This window comes from Microcebus murinus, chromosome 15 (genome assembly GCF_040939455.1).
Source record: "Microcebus murinus isolate Inina chromosome 15, M.murinus_Inina_mat1.0, whole genome shotgun sequence".
In the NCBI taxonomy this organism is placed as follows: domain Eukaryota; kingdom Metazoa; phylum Chordata; class Mammalia; order Primates; family Cheirogaleidae; genus Microcebus; species Microcebus murinus.
In genome coordinates this window covers 23763520-23781319 of record NC_134118.1, presented here as the reverse complement: position 1 = coordinate 23781319, position 17800 = coordinate 23763520, and the positions used below count along the sequence as shown (strand labels likewise).

The 17800-nt window shown below is 36.4% G+C and overlaps 1 protein-coding gene across 7 annotated transcripts in view; it reads right to left on the bottom strand.

The window, feature by feature from the left end:
• CARMIL1 (capping protein regulator and myosin 1 linker 1) overlaps positions 1 to 17800 on the bottom strand; it is a 318790-nt gene that overhangs the window by 120162 nt on the left and 180828 nt on the right. For all 7 annotated transcript variants that reach the window (XM_012741301.2, XM_012741297.2, XM_076010502.1 and 4 more), the window contains 4 exons: positions 12200 to 12286; positions 5583 to 5686; positions 3081 to 3158; positions 2869 to 2945 (listed from right to left, as the gene is read on the bottom strand). In XM_012741301.2, the coding sequence (XP_012596755.1) occupies positions 2869 to 2945; positions 3081 to 3158; positions 5583 to 5686; positions 12200 to 12286 (346 nt within the window). The remainder of the gene's footprint in view (positions 1 to 2868; positions 2946 to 3080; positions 3159 to 5582; positions 5687 to 12199; positions 12287 to 17800) is intronic.

Genomic DNA, 17800 nt, shown 5'->3' with positions numbered 1-17800 from the left:
AAGAAAGGTTAAGACATATCATTAAGTCCACATAATAATTTATTCCTATTCTTTAAAGCCAATGAACTCATTGTATTTTACCTCTTGATCTTCAGGAAACCCCAAATTTGGAGTTTTAAAAAAAAATAGGTCAGGGAAGATGTACATTTCTCACCAATTTAAAAAGTTTTCTCATTGAGTGGTAAAAAATGTTAAGGATCGCTACCTGCATTTGGCAATATTTTTAGATGTAGGTTTCAGATGCAACAAGATTGTGACCAGATATTGAACTGAGGAACAGCATAGGAAGTCTGAATGGCATGAAGCCTGCATTACAAATCGTCTATTACATCCATACACAAACCTAATCATTTCAGCTCAAATATTAGAATAAAGATAAAACTACAAAATGAAATGGCTATAACCTCCAAATATGTCCTCTTGCTATTAAAGAGGGAAGTAAGTGGATCAAATCATACAGCTCAATAATGTTAGAGTCAAAACCACACTATAAGGGTTTAAGAAAAATAAGATAGAATTTGAACACTTTGCTTAAATAGTTGGCATATGTAAAGCATTTAACCTGACGCACAATTAGCACTCATTTAACTATAGTTATACCTATTCTGTGGAGGGACTCACAGAATTTCAGGACAGAAAGCATCCTAGATAATATTCAATAATATTAAATATACAGGTGTCTGTGAAAACCTCACGATATTTGACAGGTTTTTTTAAAATAAAGTTTTAGAATAGAACAATTTCAGTCTATTTGAGAAGAAATAGCTAAGCAACCAAAATCTCTGAGAAGACAAAAAATAAAACTTAGAGGAAAGAAAATTCTGGTAGTATATAAGACATAAGACAATTCAAACAACTCTGGTTCCAGATAGTGCAACAATATAAGCTTGTTTTCTCCTGTTCATTTTTTGATAAGCAAATGCTATTATTCTTTAATATACTTCTCCTCCTGCTACTTTGTCTTGGCATTGACTGCTCCACTGTTTCCAAGTATTCACTGCCCCTTAGCCATGTGAGTCTGTTTGGCAGTGGGATATGAGCAGAAATGATGTATATGACTTCCAGAGAGAAGCTTACGAGCCAATACGTATACTGCCATGATCTCTTTTTTTCTCTGCTATGTGACTTTCAATGCTTGAGATACAGGCCATTGTCTCCTAGAGTGGAGGTGATGTGGCCAGCCCACAGTGGACATGTCACAAAACCACTGCTGCTGAGAGCCACAGAGATTGGAGGCAAGGGGTCATTGTTACTGTAGAACAATCTAACCTGTCCTGACTGATACAATTATGAAATTATCTGTGAACAAAAGTATAAATAGCCTAACAATCCACACCTCAGTGTAAATGCAGTAATTTCCACATAATTACTAAAGGCTTTCTACAACTACATGTAAGTAAGGTACTTAGTATTAAACAGTTTAATCACAACCTTTCATTTGGAAGACAAGGCAATTTGTTAGTGCAATTCTGCTCTACAAGCTTAACAGTTCTACTGAAGACCAGTCATCACAGAATTCACAGTTCTGTGAACTCAAAAGTAGTGATTATACAAAAACCTTTACAGTCTATGTCTGCAGTCCCCAACCTCCAGACCGCAGCCTGGTACCCGTGGCCTGTTAAGAACTGGGCCACACATCACCACCTGAGTTCTACCTTCCCCCCAACCCCCACCCTCCTGCCTCATCTGTGGAAAAATTGTCCATGGCCAGTCCCCGGTACCATAAAGGTTGAGAACTGCTGGTCTATGCTATCATCTTGTAAACCAGTTCCCCAGTCAATTACAGTTCCATCAAAGCATGGTTTTATAAGTCGTCTTAAAATACATGAGTTGAGTAGGTAGCCTCAATTAATACTTCCAAATGTCCCCTAATATAAAGTATCTTGGAAAACTCAACTTCTCCTACCATTATATTTTCAGACGTCACAATCCCTAACCTTATGCTATTGAGGTGTTTGTGGAATATCTTTGTTATTGTAAGGATTTACATCACTGTTGAAGTAATAGATCAATAATGCTTTAAAATTTAGAGTGTTTTTCAAGGCATAATTATGAAATAATGCATGTCACAAACTGAATTTTCCACATAAGAGTTATCCTTTCAAATATATAAAGCTTTTAAAAAGTTAACTAGTAAAAATGAAGAAATTTCTAATATTATGTAACACTCCATGTTATTAAAGAGTACATAATGGCTAAAATATTATTTATAACTTGTGGTCATAATTGTGAATGCTAAGTATTAAACCGTAATAATTCATTAGATGGTCCCCAAATTCCAAACCTATATAACCCATGTACTTTTCCTAATTCCTCTGTATTCTCTTTCCATTCTGAGTTTGTGCTGTGTGAATCCTTGCTGCTTATAATCTACTGCCTTATTTTCCAAATAATTATAAGTCAGGAAGGTAGAAATTTAAGCAACTTATTCAAGCTAGGTGTTCAAATCCCACTTTAGACTCTTGAATCCTGTTTTTCTATGCATAAGATTTAGGATGACTATGGCTTTTGCTCCCCAAGTAGCTTATACCCACTTCTAAGTTCATCATTGAGAAATACCAATAGAAGTTTCTAAAAGGGTTTTTACTATATTAAGAGAGAGTGCCAGTCCACATATCAGAAATAGTACATTATCATATAGTTCATATAGGCAGGCTGGAGTTATTGATTGACAAGAGCATTAACCTGGAACTAAAAAAGATAAAACAAAACTTGAAATGTCAAGGTCTAATAATCACAGATAATGGTTAAAACCACCTTCAACGTGTGCAATATTCACCCTTTATCACTCTGTTTTCATTATCACTCCAACTTTTTCTCAGAGAAAGAAACTCCTAGATAACAATGATAACAGAAATAAATCCATACCGGTGAGAGACTACCGTTCTGGAGAGATTAAGCACAGCTAAATACTGAAGGCATCCACGGAGAAGAGCTCCACAGACCTGTGAAAGAAATAAGGCATTCTTATTTTCAAATATTTCTCGGTCCATGAGAATATTTTATTAGAGAGAAAGCCCCTATGTCCCATCTAAATAGGTGTTCTGAGACCCCCAGAGCAATATAAAAAAAAACATTACCATGTCCAGGGAACATTCTGTATTGGACAAATCCAGATGAGCAATGGCATTTGGCTGGGCCAAAAAATTGTACATGTGCTTGAAAAAACAAAAATAAATGTTAGAATCTAGAAACACACACACAAAATGTAAGTTAATGTTTTAAAAGGAAGTTGCCCTCATTCCAAGATCATTCTCTGCTCTTCCCCAGAGGATTAGCAGAATTTTCTGTCATTCGGTTACCTTCTCTGAGAGCAAAAGAAAACAAACAACAAAAAAACCACAATAATATTTGAAATCAAATTATGTTTGAATAAAAAAAAAAAAGCAAAATCGAATCTTGACTACAACCCCCCTTTTTGTTACACATGACTTAGTTTTCCTGATTAGCTCAATTTTATTGGTACAATTTTGGAACAGTGCTAATTAATTTTAACTCTTGAGATTGAAATACCACCTGAATTGCAGTCACCCTATCAAAATGCTAATCACTTTTGAAAGTGTTCGAGGAACCGCTAATTTGAATTTGAACCACAGGATGGTCTCAGGCTATATACTCTCTTCTGTTGAACATAATGATTTTTCTATCCTTAGTTATTTCCAAAATCTAACAAGCATGGCCTTACAGCACTATTAGTGATTTTTTTAAAATTTCACAAATAGCTAAGACACTTTGGGTTTCAGGGGGTCACAATGCCTACATTTCCTTAGTTCCTTCATGCAAAGCCATCAAAAAATGAAACTGATCACTCTCAGTTGTTCTCTAATTACCCTGTTTAAGTAGCAACTGCTAGAGCCAACCAATAACAAACTGAGTCCAACCTCCTTGCCACCAGCCAAATAGTTTGAACTCTCCTCTGCCTCACTAGATGCCACCAGATGCTTGCAAAAACAAACAAGCTTGTAGGGAAAATGTCTTGGTCCTTGCAAACTTTAAGTGCAGTAGTTTGGCTATAGCTATATGGTCCTTCAGAAAGATCCTTTCTATAAAGGATTTCAAAAGAGCAAAAAATTAGTTTGTAAACACTTTAGAATAACCATACACACAGAACGGATTGTATTATCAAAAGTTCTGATTTGGAAAACTCAACTTTGCTCTTATGCACATGAAGATCCTCTGCCTCTGTCACTGCTAGGATGAGGGGCCTTGAGATTTTTCAGTTTAGTGTGGCTTTGCTCCAAGCCACCAGTTGGGGGAGCTCTTATCACCATGAAACGGGGACCAGACTTAGCCAATACTTCTCCAAAGAGGCAGGCCTGCCTAGGCTGTTTACCCTGAGGGCACAGGGCCAAGTAAGCCCCTGTACCTGCTGCCAGGCTCACAGAACTTCAACCTGCCCCAGGCTGGAAGTCCACTGTCACTCAGGCTTCATCATTCTACTACTCCCTCTCCCCAGACGCAAGCTGGGACAAGACCCATCCTAGCCTATTTTATTGTCTTAGGTGACTATTAATGCCTCTACTTCAGCTGAGTCTTATTATTTAATCTTCAGTCTCTACTTTTACCCTTCCCTCTACTCCTTTCCTTTGTCACGGTAATATTTTGGTGGTTTCACATCAGACTCCTTATGGCATTTTGGGAAGGGAGTAGATTTATGAATCCATCAGTGAAGGTGACAACTGAAATTGGAAAATGTATTGAAAAAGTCATGGCACACCAGAAAACAAAGATTATTTAAATGATTTCAAGCAAGAGGGAAGGGAAAAGGAAAAAAACAAACACAAAAAGGCCTTCATTTGTATTCCCTGTCTTACAGGTAAAGTAAGTAAAACAAGAGAAATAAGAATAAATTTCACACTGTTTTTCAGCCCTGTGGAAAAGCAGTGGAATGCAAATTTGGGCCCTTCAAAGATGGCCACTGAAGAAGCACTTCTTCTAAATTATATCATGGTGACCAGAGGAAACCCTTCACCACATATGACAATAAGATCATACCTAATTCATTGTGTCATTAAGATCTGCAAAACATTTATGTTATTGATTCAGCTACATAAAAAATATTACTATAATTGAGGGGGTAGTTTTTGCCTTCACATTCTAAAGAGTGGCCCCAGGTTACATCTAGCGCACCTGTCTCCCTATTTTATTCGTGGAATAGACCAGAACTGGGATTTATCCCAATACTCCTTTTCAACTACAAACTATCAAATAACTACCAATCTTCCCAACAATATTATTTACTGATGAAATAGTTCATTTTATGTTACCAATCTTTCTTATCAAGCAATTCTGACAAATGAACTAATGTTTTTGCACGAAAAAAAAAATTCCTTCAGAAAAAGTATTTCCCCCCAAAATTTGAACTTCAGTATTGTGAAATAAGGAAAAAACCAACTATGGTGACAGGCTACATTTATGGAAGGCTCTGGAATTTTCACTAAAATGCTTCATAAGCTTGTAACTAAATGATTTTAAGGTGGCATGAGAAAGAGAGATACAGGAAATAAGTTAGAAAGTCAAGTTTGAATCATTCCCAGCTTATTAAATATAGCTTCTTTGAAGATTGAATAAGGAAAACCTACCGAGAGGTCATCACCACGAAGGACGTTCCCTGAGAGGTCGAGATGGACGAGGGTAGAGGCAGTCAATGGGTTGGCACTGAGTGACTGAGAAAGGCTGTTCACCCCTGCAACATCCAGAAAATCCAGACTCAATTTCCATCCCAGGAAACAAAATGAGCTTTGTGAGTCTCCACCAGTGGCCCAGGAGTCCCATCAAATTGCAGGACTGAGGTTAACCATAGCACCATCCCCAAAAGGTGGCACTATAATTGTGTCTTCTTTTGACACACGCTCAGAAGAACAGGTTAGTCACAGACACTGAATCAGAAGGAGCAATGGAATCAGCAATGGAATCCAGAAGCAATTGCTTCACATTGCAACACATCTGATGTGTCCAAGCGCGTTAAGGACTTTGAAGCCTTAGAAGGATGCAAGCAGTCTAATTGACAATGTTCACCCTGCTCTTAATCCTGCCGGGTGATTCTTGATTTAGTGTATGATATTTAAATGATGCATGTCCAAATTCAGATAATTTAAGCTATGTAAAGTACTGAGAAGTTAATAAAGGAATATATATTATAGCTCTAATTAAATGTATTACACTCAAGGCAAGATTTGGATTGAAATGAATTTTACAAAGAATAAGGAGATGACCTGTACACAATGTAAGCACAAAAGAAAAAATGTATAAATAACACTCTATACACTCTTTACATATATAACATGAATGGCTCAAGTTAAAGTCAAGTGAACTAAGCTGACAAATCCATCTCAGAAAACAAAGACTGAATACACAAGGAGGGTGACTGTCATGTGTGAAGAAAACTACGTTCTATTATATGTAGATATATAGACATAGGCCTGCTAGTCATGGCCTTCTAGTGGATAGATTTTTATCTGACTACTTGTACTCATAGAAAGTAGAGTCTTTCTGAGGTGTGTTGGGAGCCCAGATGAGTCTGGTTACTGACTGGGACTCAATACACTCACAATATCACTGATGGTTATTCTTAGGATAATGTGAATATGGGATATAACAAAGCTCTTCATGTTTCTACTAAAAGCCCATGATTGATACCAAATTATATTTTAAAATATGGCTATTTCCAAATTGGGTATACTTTTATAAATTATTTTAGTTTTCTTATTTTTCAGTAAAATTATTTTTTTTGCAAATCCCAGCCTGTCTCAACCCCACTAAAGAGAACCAGGAAAGGGTGTTTTTATCCACACTTGGGCAGAGCCTTCATACAGATAAGGGACCAGGGGTCAGGCCTGCCAGTAAGACAGAGCTGGTCACAGTGGCAAGATCCAATGAGGGAACTCTTAAGAAAAGAGCTGAGGGCTATATAGGTACAGCCTCCCACTGGAGCACCTTCCTGCTAGGAGTTTAGAATGTTCAGTGTGTGGATAATGAAGGGGACACTGCCTTATCCTCTAGCTTCAGAGAGTTACAATTACAAAGAACTCATTCCATGTGTGCCTAGTAAAGGCTACTGAGCCATTTCTCACCGATGAGCGCACATTTAGGCATGTAGAAGGAGGAGACAAAGGCTTTGAATGAAAAATATTTTAGTTAAGTATAAGAAAGAACTTCTTGGCCATTGACTCACCATTTATTAAGTACTGATACTGATACAATGCTTACAAAATGCTGGGGATTGGGAGATAAATGTAAATAAGACCTATTTTTACCCTCAAAAAGTGCAAAGACCATTAGGAAAAAATTAATTGGACTCCAGGATAAAAAGTCAGTGCTACACAAGGAATATATATTCATTTCAACAATCCTTTATTGAAAGCCTACTGTGTACCAGGCAGAGGCTTCTGAGTCCCGAGATATATCATCTCACCTGCTAAGGCCAGTTCAGTGGGAGACACAGACAGCTGAATAATCGTGATCCAGTAAGGCAACAACTATCAAAGGGGCAAGGAACAAGAGCTTGGCAGTAGAGGAGGTGGAAATTTATTTAATTGTGGTAGATAAGCAGGATCTGCGGTAGCCTATAGAAAAGGTTAATATCTAGAGGTTATCTTCTATGATTGTTTAAATGACCAACTTCCTTTCATTTGTCCTATTAGTTTTACTGTATTTTTAAAAATGGAATAATTGAGTCCAAAACATATGGAGAATACCAGACTCTCATCAAGACAATCATTTGTAAAATCATTTCCTTAGCGAGGTGTAACAAACTCAGTAAATAAATTCCAAAATTAGAAGGCCAAATTAGTCCTGACAGCAAAATGCTCCTCGACAAGTGCAGGTGTTGGCAGTTGGCCAACATCTGAATAGACTCGGGAGAGAATCATGTTATCAGCTCAGCTTCATGCTTCTGAAACAGAATGAAGGATTTCCTCCCCCTGCCTCCTGAGCCCACGTTCACGTGAGGCCTGTGTTAATAAGCCCACTAATAGCAGGAAATTTAAAAAGTATAAGGACTAGAGGGAAAAAATCAACACTGTTCCAACCCAAACTAAAGAGAGATTTACATGCCATTCTCAATTCTGGCTGCCTAGTGATTTTTACTATTCTTCCTATTTATTACTGTAGTGTTTACAGCTGGAAAAAGGTGGTACCAGATGGCCTTGCCTTGACATAATCTGGCAACCAGCAGGACATTTGCTAGAAATCCAGAAAACTATCAGTTAGCTACATCTGAGGTAAAGAAAGGGTATTTGTAGGCAGTGGGGATGTCATGGGGAGATTTTTTAAAATCTATCTTGAATTATTGAGCCATGAATATAAATGGTTTTCAGAGAAGCAAAATATAACTATTAGTGAAATTCTGCAGAAGTTTAACACTGCAATTTAATCTGAATTATTTTAAATCTGCAAACCTTTCAGATCCTATGTAAAAAACTTTAAGAAATCAATTAAAAAAAAAAAGAAACCAAACATTTCAAGGTATTTGTCTTAGAAAGGGCAACTTAAAATTATTCAGGTTATAAAACAATGCTAACTCTCAAAACACATTTTTTGATGTATACATATTTTACTGCAGGGAAGAGATACATGGGGAGACCCCTATCTGTGGAGGGTACAGGCAACGTGAGGCCGTTCTCATCATAAGGATGCTGAGGAGCCCGGCTTTGCCCATGGGGCTCCTCACTCAGACGTGGGGAGGTGGGAAGGAGGACACAGGGACATCGGGGAGGGTGACGCTGAGGGACCTCAGAATAAAACTTGCCCTAGGAAGGGTAAACCATCACTGCATCTCTTTGTTTTCCAGTAACAAACAAATGAATTAAAATAAAAATATATAATTAAGGATTATAAATATAATCATGTTTTTCAAAAATACTTCTATCTTATTAAAAGACTTAAATTAGATCTATGGAGCACATGATAAATAATGAGTAGTTTTAATAGGTAGAGAAGTCATATAAATTAAGAAAGAAGATTAATACTATAAAGAGAAAACTAACAGAAAATGTGAAATTTGCAATTTCCCCAAAGGAAATACAAATGACTAAGGAACAATGGTGGTGGGTGACAATGGGGTGACAATGACCTAAGCAATCACTGAAGAAACCAAAATTAAAACATCAGTTTTGTTTATTTGGCTGACAAACAATGAAAGGGAAGAATAATATCTAGTGATGGTGAGAAGGTGAAAAAATTTGTACTAAATATTTGAGGACAGGTTAATAATACATACTAAAAAGAAAAAAAAAAGGCTCTAAAAAATGCATATACTCTTTATCTAGCAAGTCTACTTATAAGAATTTATCCCAAGGCAAAAATTTTTTAAATGATCAATAATTAGCAACCAGCTTCATGTTAGTGGTGTTTGCATTTCTAAAGACTTAAAAACTATTTAAATGTACAATAACAAACTACTTTAACTATGGAACATAATTCCATACTCTGGTATATCATGTCACCATTGAAAGTGACCATGTGTTTACTGACATAAATGATCACAATACACTATATGGGGGAAAAGTTTATGAAATAGTAAGCACAGTAATCCCATATAGGCATGTGTGTGTTTGTGTGTGTGTGTGTGTGTGTGTGTGTGTGTGTGTGTGTGTATATATATATATATATAAACACAAACTGTATATGCAGAAACAGAATGAAAGGATGGGCACCAAATTGTTATCAGCAGCACTCTTGTAATGGTTTGCTGCTGGCATTAAAAGTAACATTTCCTTTCTTATTTATACTTTTCGGTATCTTCTAAATCTTTACCATAAATTCATCTGCATTGATAATTATCAGAAAGAGGTTTTCACAAAACTGATTTGCTAAAGTAGGAAAGGAATAATGTAAGATTATTAATATCTGTAGATTATTAATATCTGTAGATATTATTAAGATCAGTTTTAAGATCTGTAGATGGCTTCAGGCACTAGGTCAGAAAATATTGACTCCTGGGAAAATCCCTGTGGTAGTTTATTGTAATGCCTTAATCTTAAACATGCCTGTATAAATGTGTGCACACAAAATCATGGGACTAATCCCAATCTCGAATCATTCTTAATAAAACTGCATATGCAGAATAATGTATGATTGGGATGGATATAAAATCATGAAGGGACAGCTTTGCTTCAGTCATTTCTCCAAGTTACACTCAGTGAGAGCCTGCCAAGTGCCAGGACAGAGCAATGATTGAGGCAAAGCCCCTACTGTCCAGAAACTTCTAGGCTAAGACACAATCAAATGCAGTGGGAAACACACTAAGAGAGAGGAATTTACAAAGAGCTATGGAACACAGAAAAGGAACATTGAGTTGTGTAGGATGCAGTGAAATGGGGTTGCCCAAGAAGGTTTCAAAGAGAAGCGAGACAGAAGCTTACGGGATGGGCAGTAATTCAGGAGATATGCAGGGAGGGACACTGAGGTTGTCCCAGGGCAAAATAAAAGCATACAAGGCTGGGCGTGGTGGCTCACGCCTGTAATCCTAACACTCTGGGAGGCCTAGGCGGGCGGATTGCTCGAGGTCAGGAGTTCAAAACCACCCTGAGCGAGACCCCGTCTCTACTAAAAATAGAAAGAAATTAATTGACCAACTAAAAATATATATACAAAAAATTAGCCGGGCATGGTGGCGCAAGCCTGTAGTGCCAGCTACTTGGGAGGCTGAGGCAGGAGGATCACTTGAGCCCAGGAGATTAAGGTTGCTGTGAGCTAGGCTGACACCACGGCACTCACTCTAGCCTGGGCAACAAAGTGAGACTCTGTCTCAAAAAAAATAAAAGCATACAAAAACATGTGACAGCACAAGATGACGGTAGTGATGATGGCAATGGCGATAGTAATGGTGGTGGTAATAGTAGTGGCAGTGGCTTGCTGGTATTTATTAAGCCCTTTGTGCTAGAAACTGCACTGTATCCATAGTAAATCATTTAATCCTAACTACCTATGAAGAAGTAGATACTCTTATTTCTATCCTACAAATGAGACAACTTGGGAACAAAGAAATTATAAAAGCATGTTTATAGTACGTGAAAAAGTCAGGATTCAACTTTAGACAATCAGACTAGAGAATTGACATTCTGAACCACTGCACACACTGCCCCTGGTGATCTATCTAAGGAATGGCAAGTTGTTAAATTCAAGAAACTTTCATTGAAGAGTTGTCCAGGCACTGTGCCAGGTACTTCAAATATAGAGATGAGAGAAGCACAGGCCACAACAGGCTAGTGGGAAAAACACAATACTTATAATATATATATTATATGAAATATATATAATTGATATATGTAAAATCTTGAAGTAAAACAAAGGGAAAATAATTGATTCTCTTGTGGCCTCAGGAATAGGGAACACATTTGAGCAAAGATGATTACAGATAAAGGTTTTATAAAATAAAGTGAAGCTCTACAAGAATATCTGGGGATACAAGAAAAACTTTTCAGGCATCCAGAGCAGAATATGAAGATATATTATATGAAGGCACGATAAATGCAAGGTAATCTGTAATATTATTATGAAGGGGCTGGTATGATAAAATAATAGAATTGAAAGGATATGATGAGTAACTGGATAAATGAGAGGAATGAGGGAGGTTAGAAATGGACCTGGGAAGAAGATAAGGCAATCTCAAGAGACAGAAATAGAAGGTGTGGAGCTGCAGCAGTCACCCAGCAGTTTGGCTCAACAATTTTCTGGAAAGCAGTCTATCTGACCGTCAGAAAGGCCTACTGGCTTTTCTAAGGATAAACCACAGAAACACAACCAGGGGCCTCTAGGAAGGTGAGGCATGAGGCTAGAGGCAGCCAGGTGAGAGTTCCTTGACTCGAAGTTTAAAAAGCTAAAGATTGTATGTGTATTTCAAAATTATTTTCTACTACGAAATCACTTAACTTTAAAGCATCAGAATTTGAATTACATAATGCTTTTTTACCTTCAAACTGCCAGAATAATGTAATACATTTATCTTTACATTTAGGTACAAGTCCTAAGGTGATGAGTACACCAAAAGCCCGGATTCCACCACCACACAATACATACATGTAACAGAATTCAACTTGTACCTCCTAAATCTATTAAAATAAAATTTTTAAAAAATGAGGTTAGTAAATGGAAAATAAATAAATGCAAGTATATAATAGTAATTCTAGCTATTTATGGTAGCAGATGCAGTGAAAATATTATAGACCCAATGTTAAGTAAATAAGAAATACTATACCTTTAGGTGATAATGAGGTTTTAGATAAATTTAAATGCTTTAATCCCTTTGGGAGTTTGGCAAATTGAATACTTAAAGAGGATACACCTGTAAAAGGAAAGAAAAGAGATTATTGGAATTTTTAAGTTCTCAGAATTTCATTTGTTTTACAATGAATGAAAATTAACTTAAATTTAATTCCAATGGAAGTGATCATATTTTTCTCTTTAATGTCAGACCTTGTTTTGTAATCATTTACCATCATGCTATTTCATTTCTATCCTACCTATAAGATAGGAGAAGAGGAAGATTGTTCAATTAAGCATAACAATATCTGAAACTTTTCCATTAGAGATATTTTTCTTTGGGCCAAGTGTTAACTTCTTCTCATCATCTAATTTCAAATGTAAACCCTCTTGGGAAGGGTGATATAACTTTTCCCCTCTTTTCTTTTTAACCTCTATCTTAATGAGTTGATCTCTCTTCTAAATGAGCAGATGTATGCTATTTAATTATTGTCAAGAAAAATGGAGTAATGGTAACTATTCAGATAATAGCAGATGGATTCCAATACTTAATCGGCTTATAGACAACAACTTCAGAGCCTCAGAGTATGTTTTCACTTCTTAAAGGTAAGTTATGTAACTGTGAATAACTCACCAGGAATTTACAGTATTTAAAATCAGATATCCTCTAAATTTAATGGCCGGAGTGGGAGACTGGAAATACCAGCTCACTCATCCAAGGATTGCAATGAGCACAGACAGTTTTCTGAGAAAATATAAGTAACATAAATATATACCCTTCCTACAGGTCCTTCTGCTACAGGTGAGCTATAATTTCCTCAGGGGCATGTTCTCAGGAAGCCTCCTTAAACAAAGCTAATACTAATTCCCTTAGACTAATTCTCAAACTCTAGGTAGCAATAAGAAACTACTGTGCTGGTTACTGACCTATTACATAATCCCAAACTCTCTAAAAATCTTATCAAAATTTACAAGAAATAACTACATAGAAACAACATAAAGATCATGCAGCTTGAATAAGCCTTGAAATGGGTGTATCCCTAAGGACAGTGGGTATTTTGGGAGCCACTAGTTCCCCACAGTGTTTCATTGTCAAAGAAGTTTAAAAGTCACTGTATTAAATAATGTTAAACAGGATTTTTATTGGACTATATCTAGAGACTTGAACATGCTGATCCATTTTGTAAATTACAAAATGAAACCAGGCCTAATATTTAGTTGATATACTCTTGTAAGGGAATTAATTACTAATAAGTTAATGGGGAGAGAGGGAAAGATGGAATAATTTTAAAACCTGATTAATCCAAAATACAGAAAAAGGAAAGGGAAGAATAAAAAAAAAAAAAGAGGAAAAAATGGAAATACAGACTTTCACCCAAATAAATAAAAAATTGCACTAAATATAAATGTGCTAAGACTCAAATTAAAAGCCAAAGATATAGGCCAGGCACTGTGGCTCACGCCTGTAATCCTAGCACTCTGGGAGACCAAGGCAGGTGGATCGCTCAAGGTCAGGAGTTAGAGACCAGCTTGAGCAAGAGCAAGACCCTGTCTCTACTAAAAATAAGAGGAAATTAATTGGCCAACTAAAAACTATATATAGAATAAATTAGCTGGGCATGGTGGTGCATGCCTGTAGTCCCAGCTACTCGGGAGGCTGAGGGAGGAGGATGGCTTGAACCCAGGAGTTTGAGGTTGCTGTGAAATAGGCCGACGCCATGGCACTCTAGCCCGGACAACAGAGTGAGACTCTGTCTCAAAAAAAAAAAAAAAAAAGTCAAAGATAGCTTATTTCAATAAAATTATCAGATGTTTTCAAGAGACACACCTGCTGCTAGTATTCAGAATAAATGAATGTAGAAATGTGGAAAAAGACATATGCTACCAATACTAACCAAAAGAAATCTGGTGTAGCAGTAATAAGACAAGTTAGATTTTCAGAAGCACTAATAGAGATAAATGGAACATTTCACTAATGAAGAAGATACAATTATCTTAAATCTGTATGCTCTGATTAGCCTAGCCTAAATATATATAAAGTAAATCTGACAGTAAAAAAAGAAAAATGTATATATTACACAAGTATACACATACATATATGTAAAAATAATGGTTTTTAACACATCTCTGTCAGTAACTGATAAAAAAAGACATAGAAGATAATCAACTACCTAATGAAATAAGATATAATTGATATATTTAAAGCACTATGCCCAATAACTACAGAATACACTTCTTCAACGTGCACATTGAATGTACCAAAGTGACTATGTGATGAGCCATAAAGCAAGTCCCAACAAATAATAAAATGTTCCTTAAGTACTATGAAATCATACAGAGAATATTCTCTACTTGTATGTTCTCTGCTACCATCACTATGAAATTATAATAAGAAGATAACTAAAAATTCCCAAATAATTATAACTTAAGCAATGTATTTCTAAGTAACAAATGAGTCTATGAAAAAAATCACAATGAAAACTTTAAAAATATTTTGAGTTAAATAAAAAACTATGACTTAGTATTTTTGGGATATAACTGGAGCAATTCTTAGAGGAGAATTCATAGTCATATATATATATATAAATAAAGAAGAAAAGCTGGAAAGTAATTATCTAATTACCCATCTCAAGATGTTTGAAAAAGAATAGCAATCAATCCCCATCCCAACTTTGTAAACAAAAGGAAATAATGAAGAAAAGGGAAGAAATCAATTAAATAGACAGCAGCTGTAAAAATAAGTAAATTTAACACAGCTGGTTATTCAAAAACAGTAACAAAATTGATAAATCCCAGCAAGACTGGTAACCAAAATAAATAAAAAATAGAAGGATCAAATTATTAAAATCAAATGAAAAAAGAATATCAGTAGAGATTCTACAGACATTGCAGATATAACTGAAGGGTATCAAAAAAATCTGTAAGTCAAAAAATTATCATTTTAGAAGAAATGGACAAATTCCTTATGAAAATCATGACTGACCAAAGCTAATATAAGAAGTAATAGATATTCTCAATAGTTCTCTATCTATTCAAAAAAACCAAATCCATTATAACAAATCTGTCCACAAAAAGAAGTAAAATGAGGCAAATATACATATAGTATATACTATGTAATTTCATATTTATGATGTTCAAGAATAGGCAAAGCTTATCTATCCTGATACAAGTTGGAATAGCAGTTATCTTTTGAGGAGATAGAAGGCAGGGGTGGTGATCACTGGGGCAAAGTACAAGGTAAGACTAGACAGCATTAATAATGTTCCATTTCTTGATCTTGGTAGTGGTTTCTAGGAGAAACGAAAGGCCTTTCTTCTCTGTCAGAAAGCATATAGACTGGGACATTGTAGATGTCAGAACCTAGGGGAGTTAAAATTTTTAGATTGCTACCAATTTTTATAGCTTCCCTAGAGAGTTCAGAAACACTAAAGAAAAAAGTAAGTGAATAAACAAATAAAATACAATGAAATATTTCCACTTCAAAAATAAAGCTGAGAGAAAGAATCAAGAACCAGAAATATAAGAACAAAGGGATGCTGGAAAAAAATGGAGTCAACACACCCAACTTTTGAATGAATGTCCTAAAATCTAAATCTATGCCATTTAAAAAATATTGTTTTACCTTGTGTAACCATTAAAATATCAATTAAATATGTCTAAAATCATGTATCCAAAGAAAACTATTTTCTGTTAACCTGGCATCTTCAAACATTAAAATGATTATTTAAGAAAATTTATTGACATAATATGAAATAAGCCAATTTTTTTCAAATAGCATGCACAGAAGTGTTTCCTTCTACTTCCAAAGGAAATCAAGATAACCAAACAGAAAATCACAAACTACAGTATGAGAGACTGATTAGTCAGGATCTCTTAGAAGGGAGTACAATTGGTATTAGATACCCTTCTGCAAGCTTTGTCCACAACATGTAAACTCAGTTTCCTCATCCATAAAACAGAAATAATAACATGTGTAACATTTAAATTCACAAGGCTATATTTTCTGAATCAAATGAGGAAGTAAAAGCTAACATTTACTATTGCACAATATGTGAAATGCTATTCTTATTCTTTTGTGTGTATTATCTCATTTAATCCTTAGAACATCCATATGTGGTAGGTACTATAATTATTTATTTTAAAGATTAAGAAGTTGGGCCGGGCGCGGTGGCTCACGCCTGTAATCCTAGCACTTTGGGAGGCCGAGGCGGGTGGATTGCTCAAGGTCAGGAGTTCGAAACCAGCCTGAGCGAGACCCCGTCTCTACCAAAAATAGAAATAAATTAATTGACCAACTAAAAATATATATACAAAAAAAAATTAGCCGGGCATGGTGGCGCATGCTTGTAGTCCCAGCTACTCGGGAGGCTGAGGCAGTAGGATCGCTGAGCCCCAGAGATTGAGGTTGCTGTGAGCCAGGCTGACGCCATGGCACTCACTCTAGCCTGGGCAACAAAGTGAGACTCTGTCTCAGAAAAAAAAAAAAAAAAAAAAAGATTAAGAAGTTGAGGCAAAGGGAAAGTAAGTAATTTGTCCAACGACACTTAGCTAGAAAGTGGTGGACCACAGAATTAAACCCATGTATTTTGACTCAAGAACCCACTGATGTATATACAATGAACAGGAAAGGAAAGGAAAGGGGAAGGGGAAGGGGAAGGGGAAGGGGAAGGGGAAGGGGAAGGGGAAGGGGAAGGGGAAGGGGAAGGGGAAGGGGAAGGGGAAGGGGAAGGGGAAGGGGAAGGGGAAGGGGAAGGGGAAGGGGAAGGGGAAGGGGAAGGGGAAGGAAAGGAAAGGAAAGGAAAGGAAAGGAAAGGAAAGGAAAGGAAAGGAAAGGAAAGGAAAGGAAAGGAAAGGAAAGGAAAGGGTGGAAAAGAAAAGAAAAGAAAAGAGAAGCAATCCTAGAATCTATTTCTCTTGTCTAATTTGGAAGATCAAATCGGAGTCACCACAAGAGAGTTGGAGGGAAAAAAATACTGGGGTATATCAGGTCAACAAAACACTCTGATATTAACTGATCCTGAGCTAAAAAAAAAAACAAAAAACAAAAACATAAAACAAACAAAAACACTCTGAGCTAGGATTCTAAATGGTTTTTCTTTTTCGCTTTTATTTCATCATATTATGGAGGCACAAATATTGCTAGTGTTACAAACATTGCCCCCATCCCCCCTCCTTCCCCCCATGTGTCCAACCCCCAGGTGGTGTGCACCACACGCCATGTAAGCATACACCCCTTTCCTCCTCCCCTCGCCCCGCCTGCCCACCACACGATAAAAAGTTTTGTGGGTTTTTTTCCCTTTTTTGTTTGCTTGTTTTGTTGTGTTTTTTTTTTTTTTTTGACATTTTGGTTACATTGTATATCCTTGCCTCTCCCTAAGAAGGGTTAGAGTTATGCCCTTCCCCTCTAAAATGCCCACCACATTCCTAAGATTGGGTCTCCCCCCTAAATCCCTGGTGAGCATTGCCACCATTTGAAAACCATAGTTTTAATCAGTCAGTACCAATTTGATGGCAAGTAGATGTGGGGCCCATTTTCCATGTCTTGTGTTGCCTCGCTTTGGATAACGGGCTTAAGCTTAATCCAGGATAGCATAAA